The 12,185-nt window shown below is 43.5% G+C and overlaps 1 protein-coding gene across 1 annotated transcript; it reads right to left on the bottom strand.

Annotated features, from left to right (window-relative positions):
- Positions 1-372: 372 nt before the first annotated feature.
- On the bottom strand, positions 373-11,938 carry extl3 (exostosin-like glycosyltransferase 3). The gene is given in 6 exon segments (XM_028605527.1): positions 373-3,869; positions 5,479-5,607; positions 5,722-5,866; positions 7,216-7,343; positions 9,640-10,709; positions 10,712-11,938. Coding segments are annotated over 6 exon segments (2,745 nt in total). The 5' UTR covers positions 11,775-11,938; the 3' UTR covers positions 373-3,659.
- Positions 11,939-12,185: the final 247 nt, after the last annotated feature.

Here is a 12,185-nt window from a genome sequence, read left to right as displayed (position 1 = left end):
CATTTACCCGTGTGTCAAGTCTTTATGCTAAGCTGCCTAGCTGTTAGCTTCATTTTCACAACGCAGACATCACAATCTTCTCATCAAGCAAGCTATCCCTCTGTTGAAAAAAAGAAGCAAATAAAACCCCATTTCCAAAAGGTCGAACAAATTCTAAAGCTCTGATTTACTTTACTTATTTTAAGACATTATCAAATAGTCAAAGTGTGCAGGAATGTGTTTTGTAAATATGGAGAAAATAATGAGGCCATAAGTCAGATAATGTTTTATCAATGTTGAGTTTTTATTTCCATTAATCTGGCCTTCAATGGTATGTTTGACACGGTCATCAGTCATCATCATCAGTCTGGCACAGCGCAAGCAGCGTCACAAAGTGGGGGATCAGACCCAGGAGCACATAGTTTCACAACTCCTACCACCTAGCAGAGGGATTGCGGCTTTCCAGTGAAATGTATCCTGATCTGATCCATGGAAAACCAGCTGTGCCACAGACCCTAGAGGGGGGAAACCAGGGACTGGAGGTATGGGAGGTTCTGACTTCCAAAATACCAGCTGATCCTATTTATGCCCCAGGACAGGTTTCATCAGCCAGGTAATTACGAGCCCCCCCCTCCCCCCCGGAGCTCCAATATAAAGTGTTCAGGTGTGATGAGGTTAGGAGGTTAGGTTTTTCCAAGTCTGGTGCAGCAGCAGTGTACATTTGGATTTGATTTAGCTGTATTGCTATTTTACACCAGTGCAATTAGGAATTTGGCTTTTCATTTGTCCCTTTTAGCTAAACATGCTGAACAAATATTATATTTCACTGGAGGGGCCTGAGAGCAGCAACAGCCACCTGGAGCAGGTAGAGATTTGTCTTTAAAGATAAGACTTTACTGTGTGTCCACTGACTGTTGCAGTTTGTGACATTCTGTTACAGGTGGAGCTTCCTAAGAACCAGGTCATCTGCCTGAGTGCTGCTCTCAGGTCAGTCAAGCATTCAGCGGTACGAGCTAGTTTTCCTTGGCAATGAAATAAGCTGCCGGCTCTATCAGGTTCGGACCTCTTTGCTATAAGGAATAATGAACTACAATGTCTTGTCATTTTATTGAATGTCATTTTATTGAATGTGTCATTATCAGTTTAAAAAATCTTTTTTAATAATATATTCAATAAATATACAGGAACCATGGACTTATGAGAGTTTTTGTTTCATAAAAGCATCCTCACAGTTTTTCTAGGTCACACCTTTTTAGGCCAATCTTTTGTTCAAATTACAGGAATTAGGTTTGGTCAAATAAAGGACTTTGGATTCATAATACATGATGGGAAGGGCTCGAATGATCAACTCCTAAATAACTAATAAAGTACCATGCAGAGTGGATATGGGTGTGCCAATCTGCATCCCTTTAGCAACCACTCCCACTGTGCACCCTGCAAATGATGCTGTAAAGCAGCAGACATCGTACCTATTTGGCAAGGAAAACATTCATCAAGCAATGGTAAAAAAACAAAGTGAAACCAATATGGCGACATTGTAAAGTGACCTGTCTGTCTGAGCTGGGGAAGTTCTATACAGGGGGCTGTCGTGAACATGGCGGGACATATCTAATACTTCTGTCGCACAGTCAGAGCTGGCAATACAGTATATAAAAGAGAATAGTTGAAATGTTGGCAAACATGCTTATTTGCCCTCTGGTGGAGAGTTAGATAAGAATATCTATCCATCTTTAGATAGCTAGCCTTATATCTAATATCTATTAGATATAAGGCTAAACGTTACAGCCTGCAGCCAGTTAGCTTAGCTTAGCACGAAGACCGGAAACAGGGAAAGGCTTTTCATTTTTACACATTTTTTTTTGTTCGCATTAAACAAACAAGACGCTAATTAGTGATCTTCAGAGGTGCCGACAGGCAGATTTTGGTACATTTGGACAGAGCCAGGCTAGCCGTTTTTTTTCAGTCTAACCGGACAGATTGGAGAGAGAGGTAAAGGTAGGGCTTAGTAGCGTTAGTTAGTTACCGATAACAATAGAGTACTTCATTTGAAATAATAATTCTGCATTTTATGCTTTTATTTTTTATCAGATGCACATTTGAACATTTTTATGGCATCTCGGCAAGCTGAACAAGTTGTCAAATAAGCCGCGCTTGACTTCACCACACCACAGACTGTATGGGCCATAGCTGCTGTGGTAGTGGGCCTCTTGCATTAAATCAAAAAAAAAAAAAAAAAAAAAGTACGCTTGCCAACAAAACCCTACAAAGTCAATTTATTTCTATATCTGAGTAAAAAAAAATAAAAATCAAATGCAGGTATGGTTTGGAGAAGTTTCCATACCACTTGGTACTGGGTTATTATCGTCATGGATTACCGATACCCAGCACTAGATATACATCTTCTCATCTAACTCCCCGCCTGAAAGCAAATAATTGTATTTCCTAAAATGTCAAGCTATTCCCTCTAAACTTTTTTTTTTTTACCAATCCTAATAGTACATTTAATCTTCTTTATAATTACAACCTTAATTAGACATCTAAACATTTTTTGTTGATTTTGGCAGCTGTGATTATTGAGTTTGTTGCACTTCAGTAAGGGACATTGTAACCATTGATTGGTTAATATTATTACATTTAAACATGACTACTTCAACCTCGGACCAATTTTACAAACATTAGTAAACACCCTATAGCATAAAAAACAGGCCATTTCAAAGACTCATCAAAGAGTGCAGATCCTGTAAGCATAACAAAATGGTGGATAATTTTCATGACAAATTTGAGGCATTATGGTGACCGCTGAAGTAAATTCCTTCTTGAACACGTAACACTACTAAACATGATTGGGCCAACCTGTTAAACTCTTCAGTCGAGGTCCTGTCTCTATCTCAGACTAACGAGTCTGTGTTTGATCTTCCACAGGCAGAGGTTCTGGAAAATGTTAAAATGTTCACCGACAGATTTACACATTTAAACAACATTATTTAAAAAAAAAAAAAAAAAAAAAAAAAAAAAAAGATTGTTCGTAAAATACTTCTAACCATCAGTGCTTCTCTTACAGTACGTACAAGTACCAGAAGTACAGTTTGTAACTGTTAAATGAAAAACAAACAAAAAAGCACAGTGGCAGCCATGTGACGTTGCCACTTTTGCTCTCCCAGCTGAAACTGTCCAAAGGCTGCTGGGCCAAACGCAGCCCAACATCAGTGTGACAGGGATTCAGTAACAGATAGCTCCGTTGTCAGGTAGAGTTTATCGTGGGAGAGTTTCTGTACACTGTGTACAACCCTACTCTTTCCTCAGCAGGCCGTTAAGAGGTGCAAATGACATCTGTAGTGGTTGATGATGGAGCATGATTGAAAAACATAAAAAAGGAGGAGTGACATCCACTGAAAAGGCTTTTTTTTTTTGTTGTTGGTTGTGGTCCCTTTCAGCTTCCACTCGGTAAATATTCAGTAGAGTTGTGGATTAGTCTACCAAGCCAACAGCTTTTAAGGTTAACTTGTCTGTCCCCCCCCCGGGCAAAATCCTAACCCCAAACTTTCTTTCTGTGCATTTCTCTGGCAGTCCATCCATCCATCTTCATCACTGCTCGTAGAGGGAGCTGCTGTTCTTTTAAATACTTCCAGTCCTTCAATCCTCCCTACTTTTGGCTCTTTGCTGGGCCGCTCAGCCCGAAGCTAGATGAACTTGAAGCACTTGGTCTTGTCATGGGGCAAACGAGTCTTAAACAGCACAGAGTCTACGCGAAACTGCGTGTACAGCAGTGGCATGTAGCCGTACACCTTGACGAAGAAGTTGATGCACTTGTGGCGTTCGTGGAAATGCGAGTCATCGTGTGAAAGGGCCTGAGGGCAGCCGGGACAGCGGAAAGTCCAACGCGATGTTACCTAAGATGGACAGAGAGACAGTCTGTATTTCATTTGTGCATGTGGTGCTTCACAGCACAATGCTGCTGTAGGATGAATGACGTTTGTTTTAGGCATTAACTAGTCGCTAAAACACTGAACAGCAATTGTCCCATCATAGCTAGAAGTTCCATCAAGCTTTGGACTTTGGACTCCACATAATAAGAGCGCTACTTGGCATTTACAAAATTAGGAGGGTGGTGTCTTTATTTTGGCCTTTTCAAAACCAAAAATGCGAGCAAATGTGTAAGGAATGAATTCAACAGTTTGTCTGCAGCAACTGTTAGCATGTCCAGCTAACTAGTTTATTTTACCTACAGTAGTAACCAATCGTTACTTTGAAGAGCACGGAGCATTTCATTAGCTAATTGCATTAGTTTGCGGGGTTTATAGTTAAGCCCTTTTCTGTGTAGCATTTCCTCACTGTGTGGAAGCTGGGATAATAGCGGCTCTTTATTGGATTTGGGGAAGTCTAGACTCCGGCAACCCAAGCCAAACTCGTTATCAGAGATAGCGTTAGGTTTGCCAAAACACATCGGCTAGTCCTCATCCTAAAAGCTTATTCTCTTACAACGCTAAAAGTCAGAACATACCATTTGAAAATATGAACACGCTAAGCATATTTTATTTTATAATTACATAACCGTCTGATCTGATTCATCTGATATTATTTATAATAATACACTACCTATCATAATACACTACAAAAACAATGCCGTTTCTTTATTTCATGGATCATCAACTGGTGAGAATGCTAACTTTTTGCCTGGGACCATTTAGCACAATATCACGTATGTAGCCATCAAGTTCGTAAGTTCGTAACAGCTGATAAAATATGCTAGCAACAGTCATGCTTGTGTTAACCACTGTCCAAAATCAAAGACCCATTGGTTTAAAAAGTTTAAGTATTTCAAGTGGTAATTCTCATGCAACTGTAAACTGCATTCTGTATGTCTCACAAAAGGGGGCGGGGCTTAGCAAATGGTCAATTAAAAAAACAAACGAAGGGAAATAAAATCCCTAAAACTGAGTTTGAATGTTTCAATTCATCACCAATGATCCATAAAAACAGCTTTTTATTTCCTGTTTTATTTGGACTAAAAAGAGAAATATATACTCCATTTGGGACTCCACGTTCAAACTTGCCCCAAATTCATTATTCACAAGGCTTATTCCTAGCTGCAAATTGCTGTCATGCAACACCCTCCATCAAAGCTGTCCTTAATTCCCCTCTGAAACACCTCTGAATATTAACACCCTACTAAATCAAAAAAGAACTTCAACTCGGGGAGTGCAATAACATTTCTGCTCCAACAGCTTCCATGGCTTGATTGCTATAATTATTTGTCTAGCCATAAATATGCACTCCGGTAATAAATGTCCTTCCGATAAAAATCCAGTGAAAGAAATCAGGCGTAACGCACCGATTCGATCTTGTGTTTCTGATTATCATTTATGTGGAATATTGGATATGTCAGTTTGAGTAATGGCACGGCTAAGTGGACAAAAATATAAATACACGGGGCCTGAGGGAAACACAAAGCTTACGGATGCTGAGCAGAGCACAGCTGGACTGGATGCTGTCACTGACCTTGATGGGTGGTTTGCGGGTGATGTGAGAGACCAGGAAGTTCATGGCAATGTCCTCGCAGTTTATGTACTCGTCCACCATGTCCCTGATGGCTTGGGGCATCACGTAGGAGTACAGGTAGGCATAGTACTACAACAATACAAACACGCAGGGGAACAAGTGAATGATATGGCTATGAGACAGCAAAAAAGAGGATTTTGGCTGAATGTTGTGATTTTTCTTTTTGGAGGTACAAGTTCTGACCTTATGGAAGAAAGCAGCTCCTGTCAGGACCATGGAGAGCTCACAGGAGTAGTTGGAGTTGTACAGCCAGGACTGATGGTTCACGTCCCACGCATGATACCTCCCGGGGAAACCCACGATACGATCTCTGGCCTCACGCCACACTCTGAGAGACACCACCAAACACAAAGTCAACAGAATTCCTCATTTTCAATCAATTAATTCAAACTTGACTGGGCAGAATTAATAAATGTTTTACGGCTGAATTTTTTATTGTTGTTAATTGTCACTTTTTTTTTATGATCATTAGTTTGGCTTCTGAGTGTCTGTCCCTGCATATGCAACCCTTCTGAATCCATCTGTTTCAACTCGTCATTTATATAACCAATGTGAATGTGAAACAACTATTTGCCTCTCAGGAACAATCAAGTAACCATTCTGTTGTCTTTTATTATAGTATATTTAAAACCAAAATGTCACTCTTGGCTCAAATGTACACATTAGCCCAGTAACTACAGGAAAGTCTTGGACAAAAAAAAAAGCTGTTTATCAGATTAGATACTTGGAATTCCTTCTACAGATGCTGAAAATGTGAGAAATCTCAAAAAGCAATCTACTGCCTCAAATGAGCTCATGTGAGACCACTTAAATGTGTAACACACTCAGCTGCTGCGTAATGTTTCCTCTTTGGCGAGAGTGGAGGTGAGGAAACATTCTTGGGTAATTCTGGCGGAGTTTGAGATAATTCATGACAAATGACCCCCTACACACATACAGAGCCATTTTTGCCTGCCTGGACAAGCTGCTACAGCACCAAGCTGTAGATGAGTCTGGGAGAGGGAGGGGTGGTACACAAGAAAAAACCTTAACATGCTCCATTAATTGGTTTAAACATGGCCTTCACATTTGGCTTATCGAAGTACAGTATTAGCAAATGAATCATAAATACAAGGCACTGGCAGCATGTTTCTTGGTTCTTTTCACTGGTTCAGTCTCAAGTGGTTGGTTCAGTTTTTCCTTCTAATTCAGTGTTTCCAGGAATGTGATGCTTCTTTTTTTCATTTTCACTTCTCACTGGAGACAAAGCTTTCCCTTCTATATTACTTATTTTATCCAACTTTCTTCACAGCACTTCTCCTGAGAAAATAACAATTATATTTAGGGTTGCAACCTATTATTATTATCAAACCTTTAAATCAATTGCCTTGTCAATGCAGTGCTTTTAAAAAGGTAAGCACGTATGCAAACAACTATCGCTGTATTTTTCATTAATTTAAATTAGTAGAGATCTGTTTTCACTTTGACAAAGTTTAAAAAAAATCTACATTTAAATCCACTTTGATTCAAATTAAAAGGCGATGAAATACTTTTGATTTTAAAACGGAAAAATGTCAAAAGGTAATGACAATTGCCTATGTGTTACCAGAGCCGAAAGTGACTACAAATTTTGTCTATAGGGTAATTCTCTTGTATATGAATCCTTAGAGCCTCGTGCATTCTGTCACCATCGCTGACCTGAACCCGAACATGATCTCATCATGGCGAAGATGAGCATCATCATCAATCGACAGAATGGCCTCGGTTTCCACGGCGTCCCAGGGAAGGAAGCGGTTGTTGAGGCTGTTCTTTTCTGTGCGGACTACCTGCAGGCGCAAGACAGGATTCTGCTGAGCAACATTTGATACAACTACTCACAGCAACTCCAGTTAGTATAGTTAAGTACATTTTAAGTAATGCTACACACAGAACATTTTGTACTTCTACCTGACCTTAATAACTGCACTAACCAATCTCTATTCTTTAGTAAAATTCATCTGAGCACAGAAGTATTCTATACATGGGATGACATTCCATCCACGTGCCATATACAGTGGTGTGAAAAAGTGTTTGCCCCCTTCCTCATTTCCTGTTCCTTTGCATGTTTGTCACACTTAAGTGTTTCGGAACATCAAACCAATTTAAACAATAGTCAAGGACAACACAAGTAAACACAAAATGCAATTTGTAAATGAAGGTGTTTATCATTAAAGGAGAAAAAAAATCCAAACCATCATGGCCCTGTGTGAAAAAGTGATTGCCCCCTAAACCTAATAACTGGTTGGGCCACCCTTAGCAGCAACAACTGCAACCAAGCGTTTGCGATAACGTGCAATGAGGCTTTTACAGCGTCCTGGAGGAATTTTGGCCCACTCATCTTTGCAGAATTGTCCTAATTCAGTTACATTAGAGGGTTTTCGAGCATGAACGGCCTTTTTAAGGTCATACCACAACATCTCAATAGGATTCAGGTCAGGACTTTGGCTAGGCCACTCCAAAGTCTTCATTTTGTTTTTCTTCAGCCATTCGGTGGTGGACTTGCTGGTGTGTTTAGGATCATTGTCCTGCTGCAGAACCCAAGTTCGTTTCAGCTTGAGTACACGAACAGATGGTCGGACATTCTCCTTCAGGATCTCTTGGTAGACAGCAGAATTCATAGTTCCTTTTATCACGGCAAGTCTTCCAGGTCCTGAAGCAGCAAAACAGCCCCAGACCATCACACTGCCACCACCATATTTTACAGTTGGTATAATGTTCTTTTTATGAAATGCAGTGTTCCTTCTCGCCAGATATACTTGGACACACACCTTCCAAAGAGTTCCACTTTTGTCTCATCGGTCCACAGAATGTTGTCCCAAAAGTCTTGGGGATCATCAAGATGTGTTCTGGAGAAATTGAGACGAGCTTTGATGTTCTTTTTGCTCAGCAGTGGTTTTCTCCTTGGAACTCTGCCATGCAGGCCATTTTTTGCCCAGTCTTTTCCTGATGGTGGAGGCATGAACGCTGACCTTAACTGAGGCAAGTGAGGCCTGCAGTTCTTTGGACGTTGTTGTGGGGTCTTTTGTGACCTCTTGGATGAGTCGTCGCTGCGCTCTTGGGGTAATTTTGGGCGGCCGGCCACTCCTGGGAAGGTTCACCACTGTTCCATGTCTTCGCCATTTGTGGATAATGGCTCTCACTGTGGTTCGCTGGATTCCCAAAGCTTTGGAAATGGCTTTATAACCCTTTCCAGACTGATAGATCTCAATTACTTTCTTTCTCAATTGTTCCTGAATTTCTTTGGGTCTCGGCATGATGTGTAGCTTTTAAGGATCTTCTGGTGGACCTTACTGTGTCAAGCAGCTCCTATTTAAGTGATGCCTTGATTGTGAACAGGTGTGGCAATAATCAGGCCTGGGTGTGGCTAGAGAAATTGAACTCAGGTGTGGACAACCACAGTTATAGTATGTTTTAACAAGGGGGGCAATCACTTTTTCACACAGGGCCATGATGGTTTGGATTTTTTTTCTCCTTTAATGATAAACACCTTCATTTACAAATTGCATTTTGTGTTTACTTGTGTTGTCCTTGACTATTGTTTAAATTGGTTTGATGTTCCGAAACACTTAAGTGTGACAAACATGCAAAGGAACAGGAAATGAGGAAGGGGGCAAACACTTTTTCACACCACTGTAGAAACACTAATAATATAATCTCAGTGCCAGATAGCACCAAAGACTTGACCAGCACTGACTAATTAGAATCTATTCTTTAGTTCCTCTATTACAGCCTACCACTTATCCCCATCACAAACTAATGATGTGAATATGAACCACATTAATAGTTTATTTTCCAGGACTAATTCAAATGCACAAATTGTATTATTCATGGATGTCAGACTTCTTCACGTCTTTTTAGAAAAGCTGCTGGTAATTTGTATGGACTCCTGCGGAGTTTCAAAGAGGCACTGATCCAAACAGCTCAATGTAATGTAGTTCAGCAAACCACCACCTCTGACGCGGGTTACTTTTTTGCACTTCAGAGAGACAGGATGAAACGGAGATGTTTTCCTTACAAAACAAAACCAACACCATGTACATGAACATTTGTTGAATTGGAGGATTTTTCTGAAGGAGCACTCACCACAATCGGCAGACCGATGTCTGGCCACAGCAGGTCATCTGAAGGAGGCTTGGGTGAGTTCCACACCACCACTACCTTGTTGAGGTACGGCAGTCCATTGAGCCTCTCCAGAGAGTTCATCAGCACCTCCTCCCTCTCATAAGTCAGCATGACCACGGTGAATTGTTCTCGGGGCACGTTCCCTCCAAGAGCTGCCTGAAACTCCTTCCCCGAGCCTCCCGTACCTCCACCGATAGGCCTGAAACCAGTACCTGAGCCAAGGAATTTGGCTTCAGAGGGCAGGACTGGGTCCAGAGGAGTGTGAGGGAAGAGATGGAAAGGACCCGGGGCCTGGTTCCATGCTCTATAGGTGTCTGCAGCTGTGTATGTGAAGTTGCGGAGAAAGCGTGGAGAGGCGTAGGGGGGCTCTGTCTCGACAGGACCCAAATCCAGATCACCGTTGTCAGCCAGGTTGGCATCAGTTCCTGCCAGCTTCCCGGCTTTGTGGGGAATCTCGTGGACGGGCTCTTCTTTGATGGGTGCAGCAGGGACCTGGATGCTGGTTCTGATGCTGGCCAGGAGGGTGTTAAGAACATTCTCTGAGGTGGAGAAGTAGGTCTCCCACAGAAAGCGGCCCTGCCGCCTCATAGCCAACATGTCATTGTCTGATAGGCTGCGCAGCAGGAAGTGCAGCTCTGTGACACGAGGCTTGGGGACTATAATGGCAGCTTCACTCCATCGAATAAACTGGTGATATGGAAGTCTGGAGTGATCCCCCAATACGACTGGGATGGTCCCTACCTCTAGGGCCTCAAAGAGCCTCATCCCACAGCCTGCTGAAGCCACCAGCTGTCCATCCCCTGGAGCAATCACCAAGCCAAACGTTGAAACCTTGAGCACCTCCAGCCTGTCCTCCCTCTCTCCACAAAGAGCCCACTCCGTTGGCAAACTTGGCCGTGGGTTCTTGCAGGTAAACTCCACCAGCACCTGATCCAAGTGGCTGTCCTGCACCGCCTTTAAGGTGCCGATGATGCGATCATCGTAGTCAGCTGGTGGGTCTCCCTCCATTTCCTCCTCGAAAGACTGAGGCGTGCCTCCTGTAAGCTGCTCCTCAGTGACTCCACCCTCTCGCCCTGGAAGGTGAAGAGGTATTTCCTCTTTACAGGAACTTGAGGGGGCACTTCCAAAAAGTTTGGTTCTGTGAGGGCATGAACCAGTGGGGACACAACCAAGTCAAAGCCCTCACGGTACTGCTGCTCCAGAAAGGTGGACTGAGCGACCGCCGCCCGTCCTGTGCTCACATTATACAGGAAGTTCTGTGTCATAGATTTTCTAGAGAGATGCACCAACATGTGATTGTGTCCATCAGATCGCCAGTAAGGGAGAGCTTTTAGTTGCTTCTCCAGCTCGGAGGGAGATGGCAGTGCGGAGACGGACTCCTGCAGCTCCCCTACCAGCACCAAATATAGACAGGCAATGCTGGGGTTGTCAGTTATATAAATGTTGTTCTTAACGGATGCTGCAAAAGCCTGCTTCACCAGGGGGTCAAGATAGTCCGCCCATGGATAGGAGCCCGTGTCGTAGACATACACAGGAAACCCAGACGTAAGAGGGCAGCGCGCATAGTCGAAGCAGGAGCGTAGGCGGCAGGAGCGCCCAGACTTGGGTGGTGGCAGTCCTGGGTCCTCTTTGTCTGGCAGCAGCCTGACCGGCAGTGATAGCTTGGGCTGGTTCTGGGCCATTAGTTCTTTATAGGAATGCTCTGTCTGGCTAATAACATTCTTCAGCTGTAGCAGATCCTGCTTGGCGCTGTCAATGCTGCGCTTGCAGGCCTCGATGCGCAGGTTGAGTCGGGCGATCTCCCCGTTGAGCTCCTGCCTCTTGGCCTCCAGCTGCAGCAGCTCCTCGCTGACAGACTCACGGATTCGGCACAGGTCCTGCACGTGTTTGGCCTCGCACAGTTCACCACCGGGCCGCGGCCCAAAGATGCGCTTATCAGGACCCCCAGCTTCGTCAATGGTAGTGAGGTAGTAGTGGGCAATGAGTGGGAAGAAGACCAGGATGAAGAAGAGCATGAAACTGAGCCAGGTGAGACGCACACGCCGCAACACCCACGGCTGGCCACCGGCACCGACCCCACCACCGTTACGCTGCATTGTTGACTCTCTCAGAATGCTCCTCGCCCCACCAAGGAACCGTTGCTATGGAGATCAGCAGCAGCCATGATACGACCTTGTCTGCAAGGCAGTGGGATGGATATTAAATCATCAAAGCTGGGCTGTGGCTCTGTCCTCCTGTAAAGCTCATCTGAGGCTGTTTGCCCCCCTTAAGAGTCCTGTGGATATTGGCTCGAGGTTCAGCCTCCCCTGTATTCTAATATGTACTCTGATGTGTTATAGCCCACACAAACTAATGCCATTTCTATTGTGAGGTTCAGCTATTCTTCCAAATCTATGTCAGAAAACAGTTCCGCATCTGGAGAGGGGTTCCCCTCGATGGGCAACGCAGGGAGGGCATGGCTGCTCACAGGTCAGCGAGGTAGCTGGGTGGGCAAGTTGCTTCTATCT

The sequence above is a fragment of the Perca flavescens genome, chromosome 18, assembly GCF_004354835.1.
Source record: "Perca flavescens isolate YP-PL-M2 chromosome 18, PFLA_1.0, whole genome shotgun sequence".
Classification (NCBI taxonomy): Eukaryota; Metazoa; Chordata; class Actinopteri; order Perciformes; family Percidae; genus Perca; species Perca flavescens.
This window is presented reverse-complemented; position numbering and strand designations above follow the sequence as displayed.